The sequence below is a fragment of the Daucus carota genome, chromosome 7 (genome assembly GCF_001625215.2).
Source record: "Daucus carota subsp. sativus chromosome 7, DH1 v3.0, whole genome shotgun sequence".
Lineage (NCBI taxonomy): Eukaryota > Viridiplantae > Streptophyta > Magnoliopsida > Apiales > Apiaceae > Daucus > Daucus carota.
The window spans coordinates 38,632,056-38,648,248 of record NC_030387.2 but is presented as its reverse complement, the minus strand read 5'-3'; the positions used below and the strand labels follow the sequence as shown (position 1 = coordinate 38,648,248).

General features: G+C 34.3%; 2 protein-coding genes across 2 annotated transcripts; both read left to right on the top strand.

The window, feature by feature from the left end:
• The first annotated feature begins 2,299 nt into the window (after positions 1–2,299).
• On the top strand, positions 2,300–9,444 carry LOC108195991 (plasma membrane ATPase 1). The gene is made up of 21 exons (XM_017363033.2): positions 2,300–2,458; positions 2,621–2,740; positions 3,182–3,280; positions 3,376–3,513; positions 3,843–3,977; positions 4,075–4,254; positions 4,345–4,551; positions 4,632–4,751; positions 4,849–4,968; positions 5,060–5,182; positions 5,265–5,369; positions 5,480–5,624; positions 6,350–6,514; positions 6,633–6,871; positions 7,007–7,039; positions 7,154–7,235; positions 7,506–7,666; positions 8,164–8,370; positions 8,454–8,636; positions 8,724–8,902; positions 9,075–9,444. The coding sequence occupies exons 1-21, from the start codon at positions 2,405–2,407 to the stop codon at positions 9,169–9,171; spliced, it is 2,892 nt and encodes a 963-aa protein (XP_017218522.1). The 5' UTR covers positions 2,300–2,404; the 3' UTR covers positions 9,172–9,444.
• Positions 9,445–12,442: 2,998 nt separating this feature from the next.
• Positions 12,443–15,527, top strand: LOC108195661 (ent-kaurenoic acid oxidase 1). Its single transcript, XM_017362639.2, has 9 exons — positions 12,443–12,899; positions 13,216–13,540; positions 13,824–13,973; positions 14,091–14,354; positions 14,459–14,542; positions 14,621–14,699; positions 14,858–14,964; positions 15,074–15,192; positions 15,286–15,527. Exons 1-9 carry the CDS (start codon positions 12,616–12,618, stop codon positions 15,374–15,376), a joined length of 1,503 nt encoding a protein of 500 aa, XP_017218128.1. The 5' UTR covers positions 12,443–12,615; the 3' UTR covers positions 15,377–15,527.
• The last annotated feature ends 666 nt before the right edge of the window (positions 15,528–16,193 follow it).

Here is a 16,193-nt window from a genome sequence, read left to right as displayed (position 1 = left end):
TAAGTTAAGTCAACCCCAGTTATATCATCTTTTTTATTCTTAGAAAGTACATAATAGGCTGCTTAAAAGTGAAACAATCCTTCTTCTTTCGTTCTTCCCGGGTTTTTTCTTTTCATTTTTCTTTTTTTAAAACCAGTATAGACGTGTAATCAGTACTGATAACATATGCTGATAAAGATTGTCTTTCAACGATATATTTTGACCACGTATCACATGCATAAGCATCGATTAATGTATATTCCGGTCAATCCCAGTTGTTATAACGACTCGTTAGTCGTTAGCCAAAAAAAAGTTATTGGTGGAAATTAGTCAATATATCTACTTATTTTATATTTAGTTCAATCAGTATTTGGAATATTTAACTCATGTTAAATAAATTTCTAAACCTCATTAGTCTTTTCTAATTGATAATTAATATTCTCATAAATTTATATAGATAGTAATTACAATATAATAAAGCTTTTGTTTAAGGAAAAAACAAAAAATATCGCGTTTAATTGTCAATTATCCTAGTTAAAAAAATTGATAGGCCCAATATTTTATATGATGATAAATATATATATTAGCTTATAACACGTGCAACGCACGGGCGGTTTTAATATTTGTTATTTTATTGTATATATTCTAAATTTAACTAATTTTATTTTGAAAATAAAATTATGATAGAATAATATGATTAAATAAATTTTTTATTTAACAGCTGAATAAATTCTTGGTAGTTAAGTCTGTCAAATAACTAACTAAAAATCACGTCGAACATATATATTTTAATGCGGATGTTAAAAATATTTTTTATATGTTATAATTTAAGAAGACCTATAAACCCAGATATATATAAGTCAATCAATATTTCATTATTAATGATTAATAATATTATATATAATATATTATAACTTAAAGAGATGCGTAAATCCAAATATCGATCCATCATACTGATCTAATTTATAATATTTTAGTTTAATTGAAAATAAAAAATATATTATAATATGTTATAAATTAAAGAGCTCCGATGTCGAATACAAACCGGCTCGCTAAACTCGACCAACCAACCATCTGAACTTTTCCTATTTCAGCTTTAGTGATATAATAATATAAGTATATTATAAATTTATAATATTACTTTTAAAGTGAGACCATTAGAGTGTTAAAAAATAATATTAATGTATTTTAATTGAAAAATATCACCGGCTATTTATTAATAATAATATATAATAATATTATAGTTTTATGTATGTGTCGCCGGTGTTATTGTAGAAGATGTGTCTTTTTAAGTTAGAAGATTAAAAAAGATAATGTGTCTTAGTTAGAAAAATAATTACTATGTTCCTCTATGTTATTTTAGAAGATTGAGTTATTTTAGTTAGAAAATATAAAAAAGATATTTTATATTAGTTAAAAAGAATAACTGGTTATATATATATGTCGTATTTCGGCCCATGTATCGACTAATGTTTTACTTTTTAATAATATAGTATAGATATATAATAATAATATTGTCATACGTATGTTCCATGTGCTATGTTTAGAAAAATCGGTTTTTATTTTGGAGTGTGAATAAGATAATGTGTTTTAGTTAGAAAGGGTAATTGCCATGTTGTTCAATATTATTTTTAGAGAATTGAGTTTTTTTAGTTATAAAATATAAAAAAGATGATAATTTTAGTTAAAAAGATGCTTGATTATATAAATAGGTCTCGGCCCAAATACTGACCAAACTTTTAGTGTTTCGGTTTTAATAATATTGTATAGATATGTATATACACGTAAATATTGTAATAAAATTACATATCTTGTTATATTTATTACTCCTTCTGTCCTATTTTAACTGCTTTTTTAGAGAGATGCACATAAACTGATTTTTACATTAATAAGCTGCATTAATGAGGGGTAAAATTGAAATTCACCTACCATATATGAAAACAAGAAAAATTCACTTATTTTGAAACAACAACTAAATTCTAAAAAAACTGTTAAATGAGATGGATGGAGTATCAAAACATTGTATTTTTCAGTTTCATAATAAATACACAAGTAATAGTTGATTCCTAAGTAATTATGAATCCTGCTAAATATACAGCCTGTAGAAAAAAAAATTACTCAAGTAAAATTGTATAAATTCTCATGTGTTGGTAGACGAAGAGGAAAATGCAAGGAATGTGAAAACGTGAAGTGTGACCGTTACTTAACTCTAATTTCTCATTTCTCCGCACACACATTAGCAAGAAAAATAAAAGGTAAACAAAAAGTTTGAATTTTCCTTATTTCTGGTTTTAATGATTTGACAGCTTCTGACATTGATTTGGTGTCAGCTACAGCTATACATACACACTTGTATATATACATACATAAGCTAAAGGGTATTCAAAGAGATAGGCAGGGAGTTACCTGGGGTTAAGAAAAAAAGATGGCAGAAAAACCTGAAGTTCTTGAAGCTGTCCTCAAAGAAACCGTTGATTTGGTAAAAAAATTTCTTCATGTTTTGATCATCTGGGTCGTTTTATTTTTGTGTTTTAGCACGTGGGCTAGTGATTTTTTATTTTTTTTGCTGTCTGGGTTGATTCTTGAAGATTATTGGTGGTTTTTGTTATGTGGGTTGATTTTTGTCGTGTTGATTATGCAGGAAAGCATACCTATTGAGGAAGTATTTGAGAATTTGAGATGTAGCAGAGATGGGCTTACTACTACTGCTGCTGAGGAAAGACTGGCCATCTTTGGTTATAACAAGCTTGAGGAGAAAGAGGTGGCCTCTTGTTACCGTCTCTATGTATCTGAATTTTGATGTTTTTGTATGTTTGTTTGATTATGTTCTGTTAGTTAGCTGGAATTTTGATGATGGTTTGCTTGTTTTTGATCTGTTATGTTTTTTGGGTGAAATATGTTGGATTATACTATAAAAATCGTGTTTTTGAAAATCAAAAGGAAAAGGAAAAATTAGGTATTGAATGGTCCTCAATATTCAGTAAAAAATTTCAACCCTGGCTGGCCTATAATATCAATGATAATGTTTTTTGAGTTCCGGGTATCTTAAAAATCTTTGTTCGTGTGCCTGACTTGGTTCAATTAAGCCTTTTCAGCTTCTAGTGTTGGTCCTTCGTGGAATACGTGTGTGTGATTTAATGTTTGTCCGTGTTTGATGTTATATCTTGTATATGATGTTGTTCTACTCCCTCGGGATTTGCAGGAGAGTAAATTCCTCAAGTTTCTGGGTTTTATGTGGAACCCCCTGTCATGGGTCATGGAAGCTGCTGCAATCATGGCGATTGCCCTTGCTAATGGAGGCGTAAGACCGTGTTTTTTCATTCATCTAATACTTACTTGTGCAGAGTTATCATTATGTATTTAAATTTCACTGACTGTATCTATTGTCTCGTGCAGGGGAAGGCCCCTGATTGGCAAGATTTTGTAGGTATCATTACGCTGCTTGTGATAAACTCAACAATAAGTTTTATAGAGGAGAACAATGCAGGCAATGCAGCTGCAGCCCTCATGGCTCGTCTCGCTCCAAAAGCCAAGGTATAACATAAGAATTCAAAATACCTGAATTTGGTGTAATAACATGTAACATGTTTGGTCTATACATTCAAGGGGAAGAGAAGGGGGAAAGTAACTTTTTCCCATGATTAGCTGGCATGTAAAGCTATAAGCATAATGTCAATGGCTTACGTTAATAAAGTTTAAAATATGGTGTCAAATGTTTTTTAACATCTTTAGCAACATATATAGCAGTATAACAATTTTTCCCTGAATTTTGGCTATAAGACAACTCACCATAATTTCTTTCAACATATTAGAATCATTTTCTATTTAATATATTTCTGTTGTTAATTTTATTTGTAATAAAGGTTTTCAGAGATGGAAAGTGGAATGAAGAAGATGCTGCTGTCTTGGTGCCTGGGGATATAATCAGCATTAAACTTGGAGATATTGTTCCTGCAGATGCTCGTTTACTTGATGGTGATCCTTTGAAAATTGATCAGGTCGGTCTCCTGTTAGCACTAAATTATAATTAGCATTCTGTTTTTATGAAATGTTTTAGTACAGCTGCTAACGCACTCATTCAACAACACTTTGCAGTCATCTTTGACCGGTGAATCTCTTCCTGTAACAAAAGGGCCTGGGGATGGAGTGTACTCGGGTTCCACATGCAAACAGGGGGAAATTGATGCTGTAGTCATTGCCACTGGGGTTCACACCTTCTTTGGAAAAGCCGCTTACCTTGTTGATTCTACTAATCAAGTGGGCCACTTTCAGAAGGCAAGTAATTACAATTGGTGTCTCTATACTTGATTTACATAATCCCTTGTCGGAGTAAGTTCTGATGTAACATTGTTTTGTATTGAATAGGTGTTGACTGCTATTGGTAATTTTTGTATATGCTCTATTGCTGTGGGGATGGTTATAGAGATTATTGTGCAATATCCGATCCAAGACCGAAAGTATCGCCCTGGGATTGACAATCTTCTTGTGCTTCTTATTGGAGGAATTCCAATCGCTATGCCCACAGTTTTATCAGTAACAATGGCCATCGGTGCTCACAGATTGGCTCAACAGGTTAGCTATTACTTTCTTTGTTTACTTTGATTTATGTAGTTTGTAATGCGGTGCGTGAAATGACATCTTTATATTTTTAGGGAGCCATAACAAAAAGAATGACAGCAATAGAAGAGATGGCTGGTATGGATGTGCTTTGCAGTGACAAAACTGGAACTTTGACGTTAAACAAGCTCACCGTTGACAAAAACCTTATTGAGGTAATTTGACGAACTAAATCCCTGCCGTTTAATTGGTTTCCTTATACAAGTGAAAAAGTAGCACTTGTCTTTACTGTCCTTTGTTCAAATCCTTTAGGTATTTGCAAAAGGAGTAGATGCAGATACTGTTGTTCTTATGGCAGCTCGAGCGTCAAGAACAGAAAACCAGGACGCAATAGATACAGCCATAGTTGGGATGCTGGCTGACCCGAAGGAGGTGATATGATGAACCAGATATTTCTTGTACTTGTCTTATGGTCACCGGTGTTAGCTTAACTTGCTTTGTTGCTGTGAAATGTCATCGACAGGCACGTGCTGGCATTCAGGAAATACACTTCCTTCCTTTCAATCCAACTGATAAGCGTACTGCTTTAACTTATCTTGACAGAGATGGTAAAATGCATCGAGTTAGCAAAGGGGCTCCAGAGCAGGTACCAATGCATAAGATTTTGCAATACCATATCTTATCTGACAATCAATTAACATAATCTTTTTCTTTCAATATGGTGGTAGATTCTAAATCTTGCGCACAATAAATCAGATATAGACCGCCGGGTCCATTCTATAATTGACAAATTTGCAGACCGGGGTTTGCGGTCACTTGCGGTAGCATACCAGGTAAGTTGTTATTCTTTCAAAGTTTACACTCCCCGATATTTTTAAAAATGAAATAACTTCTATTTTTCTATGATGCACTACAATTAGACATTTTGTCATTTTCTATGCAGGAAGTTCCGGAGGGAAGAAAAGAAAGTGCTGGAGGCCCTTGGCAGTTTATAGGTCTCCTGCCTCTCTTTGATCCACCCAGGCATGACAGTGCAGAGACAATAAGGAGGGCCTTGAACCTTGGCGTAAATGTTAAAATGATCACAGGTGCATTATTTCTTTTCTTTTCAATTTAGTTTACTAGTTCTAAATTCTAAGTGATTGACTGGGGAAATAGTGTAGAAATGTTTGCCTCTTAAGAAAGTTGACTAACAAAATAATGATACTGCAATATATTGCGACCCAAAAGTATCAGCCGACATGAGCCTTTTCCTATTGCTACGGAAACAATGCTAAATTTGGAAAATCTGTTTTACTTGTAAATCAACTATCTATCAAGATATTGTTCTCAGCTTTAGAAACTGAAGATGATAGAGACACTATAAACCTTTGGAGTATACTTCCCATGTATGATTATTGGCTCGAGAGAGAGAGAGAGAATGTTGATGGGATGTGTCACTCATATACCCTAGTCAGTCTTAATTCTTTACAAGGCAGCGATAATATATTTCTTATTATTTATTAAATTTTATTACTACATATAAATTCCAGGAATATTGGGACTAATTTCATTTTTTCCCAGTTACTGTTGGCAGGAACCTGCTTTTGCATTTTACTTGATGTCATATTATATAGACTATAAGGAGCCGTGTGAATTATGGGATTTTAACAGGAGTAATGAGAGAAGAATGACATTTCAGTAAACAAAAATGCATTAAAAGTTCATTTCATTCATATTAAACGGGTTGATATTTCATGATCCAAACAGCCCTGAGCATTCCTAATAGGGTCCAGTGTCCATTATCAGATGCTGAACTTGTGACTTGTATCAGGTGATCAGCTGGCAATAGGAAAAGAAACTGGGCGCCGCTTAGGAATGGGAACCAACATGTATCCCTCTTCTGCTTTGTTAGGGCAGAACAAGGACGAGTCAATTGTTGCTTTACCAGTTGACGAACTCATAGAGAAAGCAGATGGTTTTGCTGGTGTTTTTCCTGGTATGGACTGTTTTTTTTTATTAAATTGTTTTTATACCTTCTGTGCATAATACATGTAAAGATATTGCTGGTCGCAAACCCCTGCTTATGACTTATCTGTTTATGGCCATGATTTCAGAGCACAAGTACGAGATAGTAAAGCGTTTGCAAGCTAGAAAACACATCTGCGGAATGACTGGCGATGGAGTTAATGATGCACCTGCTCTTAAAAAAGCTGACATCGGAATTGCTGTGGCGGATGCAACTGATGCAGCCCGTAGTGCTTCAGATATCGTCCTTACTGAACCTGGGCTCAGTGTCATCATTAGTGCCGTTTTGACCAGTAGGGCAATCTTTCAGAGAATGAAAAATTATACGGTAATTATTTCTCTTGGTCATTTTTATTAAGTTGTTTAATCTGAATAATTCTCTAATTAATCCTTCCGTCCTTTTGAGGTTACTTCCATTAACCTTTGAAGAGGATATTTAATGGGTTTTTTTCAAATTGGACAGATATATGCAGTATCCATAACAATACGTATAGTGGTAAGTCACTGGGAGTTATTATATGGTTATAAGAATTGTCACGTTAATATTTGAGTCCTTTATCTGCATTACAGCTAATTATATTTCCTTTTTATTCTGCAATTTTTTCAACAGCTTGGTTTTATGCTTCTGGCGTTAATATGGAAATTTGACTTTCCACCTTTCATGGTTCTAATCATTGCAATTCTCAATGATGGTTAGTTTTCTTCATCTATTTTAAATAAATACCTCATCTCTTCTCAAGCCCCCATCTCTTCTCGTTTACTCGTTCTTCTGGAGTATGATATTAAACTAATAAGTACTGTGTCATGGGACAAGTTATTTGCTTCACCAGTGGCTTTTTAGTTTAGTACTTGCAAATATAGTAGATCTCAACACGCTTTTAAAAGACCACTTATTAAGTTGAAACTCTTCAGCGGACAATTTCCAGATGCTGTCCCTAATATGAGCTTCTATCTAATTTCAGGAACCATCATGACAATCTCTAAGGATAGGGTGAAGCCATCTCCTATGCCAGATAGCTGGAAGCTGGCTGAGATTTTCACAACAGGCATTATACTTGGAAGTTACCTAGCTATGATGACGGTTATATTCTTTTGGGCTGCATACAAAACTGACTTCTTTCCAGTAAGCCAAATTGCCTTCTAGATAGTGGCTTTATATTTTTTAAATGCACCAAAATCTGGATATGTATCTTCATTTCTTTTCTGTTGAATTCCTTATACTGCCAGCAACTTAATTATGTCTTCAGGATAGTTTCTTTTGTTGTTATGTAATCACCTTCACATTACTATGTAAATTAAAATTCAGGTTCATATCCTTTTCTGTCAAATATCCTTCATTTTCTGTCAAATATCTTATCCTTTTAGCAACTTCATTTTAAGGACTTGTAACTTGTAGGTGTTCTTTTCCATGTTGCAATTGCATGAGGCGTTAATTGTTTAACACGGTTAATCTGTCTTCAATGTTATTTCACATATATATACCAACACTTAGTGTATGTCTAGAGCTGATCTAATATTTTTCCTGAGATCATTGTTAATCTTTGTTACTTATTAAGATATCTTCAGGGAGTGTAAAAGTCTTACAATATTAATGAAAACTGCATTTGTGGGATCTGGCAGAGTACTTTTGGAGTGTCGTCACTTGAAGAAATGCCTTCTGATACACCTGAAAGGACAAAATTAATTTCTCGAAAGCTTGCTTCAGCTATATATCTTCAAGTGAGCACTGTTAGTCAGGCTCTTATATTTGTTACACGATCCCGGAGCTGGTCATTTGTTGAGCGTCCTGGCTTGTTGCTGGTTGGTGCTTTTGCGGTTGCTCAGCTGGTGAGGAAATTATCCTATTGTACTTGTATATTCTCTTAACTGATTGGATAAAGTTAATGATCTTTTTATTTTGTTGCAAATAGATTGCCACTTTGATTGCGGTTTATGCAAATTGGGGTTTTGCTGCAATTGAAGGAATTGGATGGGGTTGGGCTGGTGTAATTTGGCTTTACAATATCATATTCTACATCCCCCTTGATGTTATAAAATTCTTTATTCGATATGCTATTAGTGGAAGGGCCTGGGATCTTGTTCTAGAACGAAGGGTATGAAAATTATCCTCTTTTTTTTTTTTGAATTAACACCACTGTTATGTATGTATTATAATTAATCCGATATTGGGCATGTCACAGATTGCCTTCACCAGGCAGAAGGATTTTGGAAGGGAACAAAGAGAGCTTAGATGGGCACATGCGCAGAGAACCCTTCATGGACTTGAAGTACCCGACACTAAGATGTTTGGTGAGCGAAACAATGTTACCGAGCTCAATCAGATGGCCGAGGAAGCCAAGAGAAGAGCAGAGATTGCCAAGTAAGTAACTATTTATGAACCAGGACACATATTCATGAATCATGAGTGCTATTATTATCATTTGCGTGATACAACATTACAACATCATATGCGACCATGTTAGCCAACTGCTAAGGTATTGTGGTTATTGCAGGTTTAGTTTACTCAGTCGATTTCCTTGCACTTTTTGCAGGTTAAGAGAAATGAACACACTGAAAGGTCATGTTGAATCAGTGATAAGAATGAAAGGCATCGACGTCGAGACAATTCAGCAATCATACACCGTCTGAGAAGTTATCGTGTATAATTCAAGGATGTGATGTACCTAGAAACCGCGCTTCATATCAGTCTCTATCCTCAGCATTTGAGTAGTTCTTCGGTTTCTTTACCGGATATTTAGACTTTTTTTTTCAATCATGTCTAGAATTGCATTATATGCCTAGTTTGGGAACAATGAGCAGCTAGTAATTACTCATCGTCTGATGTTTATATAGATGAGTTTGGTCATTGATGATACATTACATATACACCTTCTTGATAGTATAATTTTGAGTTTGCATTTATGGGACGCTTGTTCATCACGTTTCGTGTTTTGTCGGTTAACTACTAGCTAATCACATGGTTTTCAATGCTTAAGAGCAACTACATGTTTTCCGATCGGAAATACGAGAACATAATAAAAATGTTGTAGGACGTCAATTTTGTTGTTTACTCCCTCGGTGTTGAAGTCAAAAATTGATCGATCTTTCATTATATACTAAAAGATATTTATTTATTATTTTAGAAAATAAAAAATTATAATAGATTGGATATATTTTTCCCTGATATAACTTTTCTTGTATAGTCATGTTGACTAGTCAAATCAAATATATGTATTTTGACATTGAGGAAATATCATTTTAATTAAATTCCGGAAAGAAGCTCCAAACTCTCTCAAAATCTGTATCTAATTTAGAGCAATTCCAGCGGTGTCTTAGTAGAAGCCCTATATATATATAATAAAATATAATGTGCTAGGATTTAGGACATTATACAGATACATCAATTCCAACAATATGGCTTATCTTTATGTCTTAATATTAAAATATTAATATATTTGAATACAACTATATATCAGCCAAGTATGAAAAGATGTGAAAAGAGAGAGAAAGTGAATATTTTATGGATTAAAATGGTTTAGAACAAGTGTGGTAGTGCCTTATAAATAAGTCACATTAGAGCAAGTCCAAGAGATGCCTTATATCATGTCCTAAGTTATAATTTAAGGCAATTGATGAAAAAACTTGATCCAACAGTGTCCTAGTGATGCCTTATATCACTAGGATAAACTCCTCAAGCCCTATATTTGGGGCACATCTCTCCTTGCAATATCCTATTTTTTATTATAAATTCTCATGAACACTCTCTTTCTCTCTTTACTTTTATGTTATGCTTTAATGATGAAAGAGAGTTTTTAATAATAAAATATAATACATATTGTGAGAATAAGGCACATTGTTGGAGTTCAATTTAATAAAACATGTCCTAAATCACTAGGACATGATATTTTATATTATATTTAGGGCTTTCACTAGGACACTCTTGGACTTGCTCTTAGTGTGTCAGTGTTGTAAGGCACCACTAAGACATTGTTGGATTAGATCTTTATCTCAAATGCCTTAGATTTTAACTTAAGACACTATTATAGGGCACTGTTGGACTTGCTCTTATCATGTGCTAAGTTATAATTTAGGGCAATTGACTAAAAAACTTGATCCAACAATGTGTTAGTGATGCCTTATATCACTAGGACAACCTCTCCAAACCCTATTTTTGGGGGCACATCTCACTTTGCTCTATTCAATATTTTATTATAAATTCTTATCACACTCTCTTTCTCTCTCTACTTTTATATTATGCTTAAATGATGAAAGAAGGTTTTTAATAATAAAATATTAAACATAGTGTGAGAATAAGGCACATTGTTGGAGTTCAAGTTAGTAAAGTATGTCCTAAATTAACAGGACATAATATTTTATATTATATTTGAGACATGAACTAAAACACTCCTGGATTTGCTCTTAAGCTTCATCCCATGCCCATCTAACCAATTTAAGTGCATGTTTAGTTACAATTTACTTGTACTGTTTATTTTTGTAAAAGAAATTACGAATTAATTTCTACTTTTTTTCACAAACATATAAATTATAAACTAATTTTGAGAGGTTGAAAATCCTTACTTCTTTACTAATTTGATTTTATAAAAATATATAAATAATATATACTGTAATTTAACAGTTCCTATGCCCGTATATAGTCATATTCTTGTTTTGTCTATTAGTAGTTCGCCCCTGGGGAATATTGTGATGGGAATCATATCTGACCAAGTGTAGTGAGAATATTTCTGGAATTGTCCTGTGGGGTAAATGGAGTACTAACAAATAATTGTAATATAAATTCTTAAAATATGAATTGAGTTCATTCTGGCCAGATATAACCCGCGGAAAAAAGAGGGTGCAACATGCACCATCATTTTATACTACTACAGAATTAAATTAATCGAATATATTTATATTTCAAAAAATTAAAGAGTTGTTTAATTCATAATTCTTGTTCATCCGTACTCAACTGCAAGGTTGCATGTCAAATAATAAAAAAACACTTATATGAAAAATACAGTGTTCTACAATATTTTAAGCATTGGTTCTTTTGAACGCGATCCTACGAGTGTATCTTGGAAGAATTTGTTGATATTTTTTGATAGGAACTGAACATAGAGGGGTGAGCTGGTGATGAAAACAATTGCATGGTAGATCAAACTCGGACCGGCCAAAACTTATACCAACAAAATCACACTTGTCACTCTTAATATTCTATTAAACATCCAATGAAATTGTGGAAATGTCTATCGAGTTGAAATAGTTTATGCATTATGCAATACAAGACCATTCTGGCTATTAGTAGAAAGCATCTTGGCTATGATCTATTTAAATACATGAGTATGAAATAACAAAAGAAAATTATTCTATTTCTGGCTATTAGTGGAAAGCATCTTGGCTATAATCTAATCGAATCATGCACACACACAATACAAATTTACGTTCCTTTTAAAGCTAAACTTGCTGCTTCTTTTTTTAGGCTAATGTGTATATGTTGGGTGACAAGATTTATAATTTTAAAAATGAGTTAGTAAGCCATCGTTGTTAATATGATCTCCAGAAAGGTACAGAACACTAGAACAGAACAGAAGATAAAGGAATCAGTTTATACTTCGTACAGCCACCCTATATTAAAGCATCCCCGAGAGATTTACTGTACTAAAATTACTTTTTACTTAGCTGAAGTTTTTTATTTGGGTAGATTTTTGTGCATGCAGGAGTTATATTATTAATGAGATTGGAGTCAATAGAATTCCAGGTGGTTGTTAGCGTGTGTTCATGAAAATCCGAACAATGATTAGCTACAATGTACTTTGCCTTTCTAAGATGTTTTGTTCCGATTGAGTGTAGCGGTCGAATGTTGATATATATTCTTGTTCCAACACTCGAGAGATTTGACAAATTTAGTCAATATGATGAGATGAATTGTATTTTAACTATACCGTATAAATTTTTAGTTAAAGACCTCTCATATCAGAAATACTTTTTTGTAATGTAGTAAGTATCAGCTAGTCGAGAACTCTATTTAAGCCCTTGCATTTCCCTTGCATATCCTTCACACTCTATACAAAGAGTTTAGCATCTAAATCACTAGTGATGGAATTTATGAATATGGTAACTAGCATTTGGGTTGTTACATGGGTTTTAGGCATATTGCCATTGCTCGGGTGTTATTTGTGGTGGTGTAATGATCTATCGTACCGTCTCAGACTTAAACTAATAAATTCGAGCAGAGGAGCCAACGCGAAAACTGGCACCGACGTGATCAAGCTACCTCCGGGCCATATGGGACTCCCCTACTTGGGAGAGTTGCTTAGTTTTCTCTGGTATTTCAAGATTATTGGTCGCCCTGATGACTACATTAACTCGAAAAGACAGAGGTATGTTTTGTTTCTCTCAAAATAAACAGTTTGTAGCCTAAAGAATACGGAAAAAAAAAGAAGCATTGTTTGCATGTTTGTTGAAATATAGCATATAATCCATTTGAGACCTTTCTCTAGCATCTTAAGGTTTTAGATGGACTGGTTCCCGACATGATATAAGAGCTTACCTGAGTCTCTCACGAGCATGAGCTCTGATACCATGTTAACTAACCAATTCTCCCGAGACCTCGAGATGTTGGGATGAGGGCTTATGAGGATCATAGTATATTCTAACAATATTGTTTTGAAATGACAAGTTTGTGGAAATATTTAGGTACGGGGATGGGATTGGGCTGTACAGGACACACCTGTTCGGATCACCGGGAGTCATAGCATGTAAACCAGCTGTGATCAAGTTCATACTGCAAAACGAAACACAGTTCAAGATCGACTGGCCAAGCGTTTTGCTTGTAGGGGCGACTTCATTAGTTGCCGTGCATGGGGCCTCCCATACTAGGCTCAGAAGCTTCGTCTCCAGAGCCATTAACCTGCCTCAATCTCTTCGTCGAATAGCAATTATGGTCCAGCCACGTATCGTAGCAGCCCTGCATACTTGGTCCAACCAGGGTACAATTGGTGCTCACCTAGAAGCCAAAAAGGTATGCAAGTATTTAGAAATCCAAATTGAATTTCCTAAGTCCCGTTTGGGAACCTAAGTTTCATTGGAACTTCTGAGTTTGAACAAATAACTTGTTTGGAAATATGGATTTGGATTTCATTTGAAATCGAGGACATTCAAATATTAGTATAAACCTGAGAATTTGTAATGACAACTCAAATCCTGTCATTTGGAATCCATCATTTAAAATGAAATGCACGTTTTCAAACGCCCTCAAATTGAGAAGTAGTGTATTAATATTTCATTATTGTTGCTTGGCACAGGTAACATTTGAGAACATTGGCAGTTTTTTCGCTAGCCTTGAGCCTGGACCAGGTCTGGACACCCTAGATAAACTGTTCACAGGGATTCTTAAAGGCATGAGAGCCTCTACTGTCAATGTTCCCGGAAGTGCTTATCATCATGCTCTTCAGGTTATATACAATTCCCCATATTCGCCTCCATTTCAAAATAAGCGTCGTTTTGAAATAATCTTTTTCTTGACATATTAAATATACTTGTAAATTAAAATTTGTACTGCAATTTGGCAGTGTCGAGAAAAAGCCACAATGATTTTCAGAAAGGAGCTAGAAAAGAAGAGGAAGAAGATGAGTGATGGTGTCGAAAATGTCACAAACGATTTGATGGACGGATTGATTCGTATGAAGGACGAGGAAGGGAAAGAATTGAGCGACACAGAGGTTCTTGACAACATTGTCAGTCTTGTTATTGCAGGATACGAGTCCACCTCTCTTGCAATTATGTGGTCTTTGTATTATCTTGCTAAATATCCCAATGTTCTCCAGAAGCTTCGGGTATCATATCAAAATCTTCCTCTAAATTAGTTCTTTAACTGTTTTTTGTCAATTAAAATCGAAAAATAGATCAGAATCTGACTGCCTAGCCTGCATGGTTGCAGGAGGAGAACGCGTGCCTGCACAAACACAAGAATGGGGAGCCAATTACAAGCGATGACATTGCTACGCTAAAATATACCAACAAGGTGGAAAAAACACACGATAATCTAAGTCAATTAGTTGCAGGAGCTAGCTCAGAACTCTAATGTATTATGCGATTGCAGGTTGTGGAAGAAACAATAAGAATGGCGAATATTGCAGCATTCATATTTCGAGTTGCAACTCAAGATGTTGAGTATAAAGGTCTGCAATTTACACTAATGTCAAATATTCAAACAAATAAGTGCTGTTTATACGTTAAGCGTTGAATAATGTTTGTTGTAGCATAAGACCCTGGTTTCAGATGAGCTGGTTATTTAACATGGTATCGGAAACATGAAGTTATGGTGTTTCCAATGCAGGTTATACTATTCCCAAAGGATGGAAAGTGATGATGTGGGTTAGATACCTCCATACCAATCCAGAAAACTTCGACGATCCGATGTGCTTCAACCCCGACAGATGGAGTGTACGTATCTAAGCCTGACGGTCTCTGTTTACCTTATTTTTCAGAAATAAGTGCTTATTTTTTAAAAAATCATGGCGATTTTTTAAATCTGACGCGTGTTTATATGTAGGAACCAGCAAAACCAGGAACCTACCAAGTTTTCGGAGGAGGATCCAGAATTTGTGCAGGGAATATGCTAGCCAGATTACAAGTAGCCATCTTTCTGCATCATTTATCAATCGGATACAAGTAAGAAATGTTATTAATTATTCAAATTTACGAACCAGGCTATTCAAATACTGACACAAATAAACTGGTGGAACAAAATTCGAATTTGTGTAGGTGGGAACTCATCAATCCTGATGCAAAGATGGTTTATCTTCCTCATCCCAAACCCGAGGATGGCGTTATGATCAGCTTCAGCAAGCTTTAAGCTGTTCCGTCGCGTACCGAATTGTAGTCGTATGTGTTTTTGAAATAAGATTTGATAGGAATTTACCGGAAGGAATGTACTTTTCTAAACGATCCTGTAATGTTTAAAGCTTGTTACATGTAGCTGTGGATAAAAAAAGTTTTTATTATAATCAACTTGTTCACGATTACATGCCATAATGCTACGAAAGTTTATAGTCTTATAACTAAGGGCTGGTTTGGCTCGGGTGAATTTAAAATAAGTGCTTCTTGCTTAAAATAAATAAGTGGAATAGAAGTTAGAAGCATGATAAGACTTATAAGTGATTAAATAAATAAGTGGAATAGAAGTTAGAAGCATGATAAGACTTATAAGTGATTAAAGTGTTTGGAAAATAAGTAGAATCTTTGATACAAAAGCGAGCATTCCTAACTTTTTATAAGTGTTTCTTGACTTATTACACAAACAGTACTAATAAATCTAAGAGTCCTAACTTATAATCCAGAAGCTGGACTTATAAATCCTAAACAAACGCCCACTAAATCTCAACTACATGCATGATGCTACGAAAGCGTGATGGTGAATTTCTCCGCGATGCTGCCGGTAAATTTAAGACCGGCGAGTAAATTTTGGACAATCAGTTTTCATTATTTCGACGCGATGATTTTTCTTTTCAATGTTGGTTTGATAGACAATATAGCTTTGTCAGAAAAGTGATACAGTATGTGTTTAGGAATATTTTACAGAGTGTAAATACAATAATGTTGACAAATAGTCGCAAAACTCCAAGAAATATTACAAGTTCTTGCTCAGATTTTGAGAATTGGGCAGTGGGACA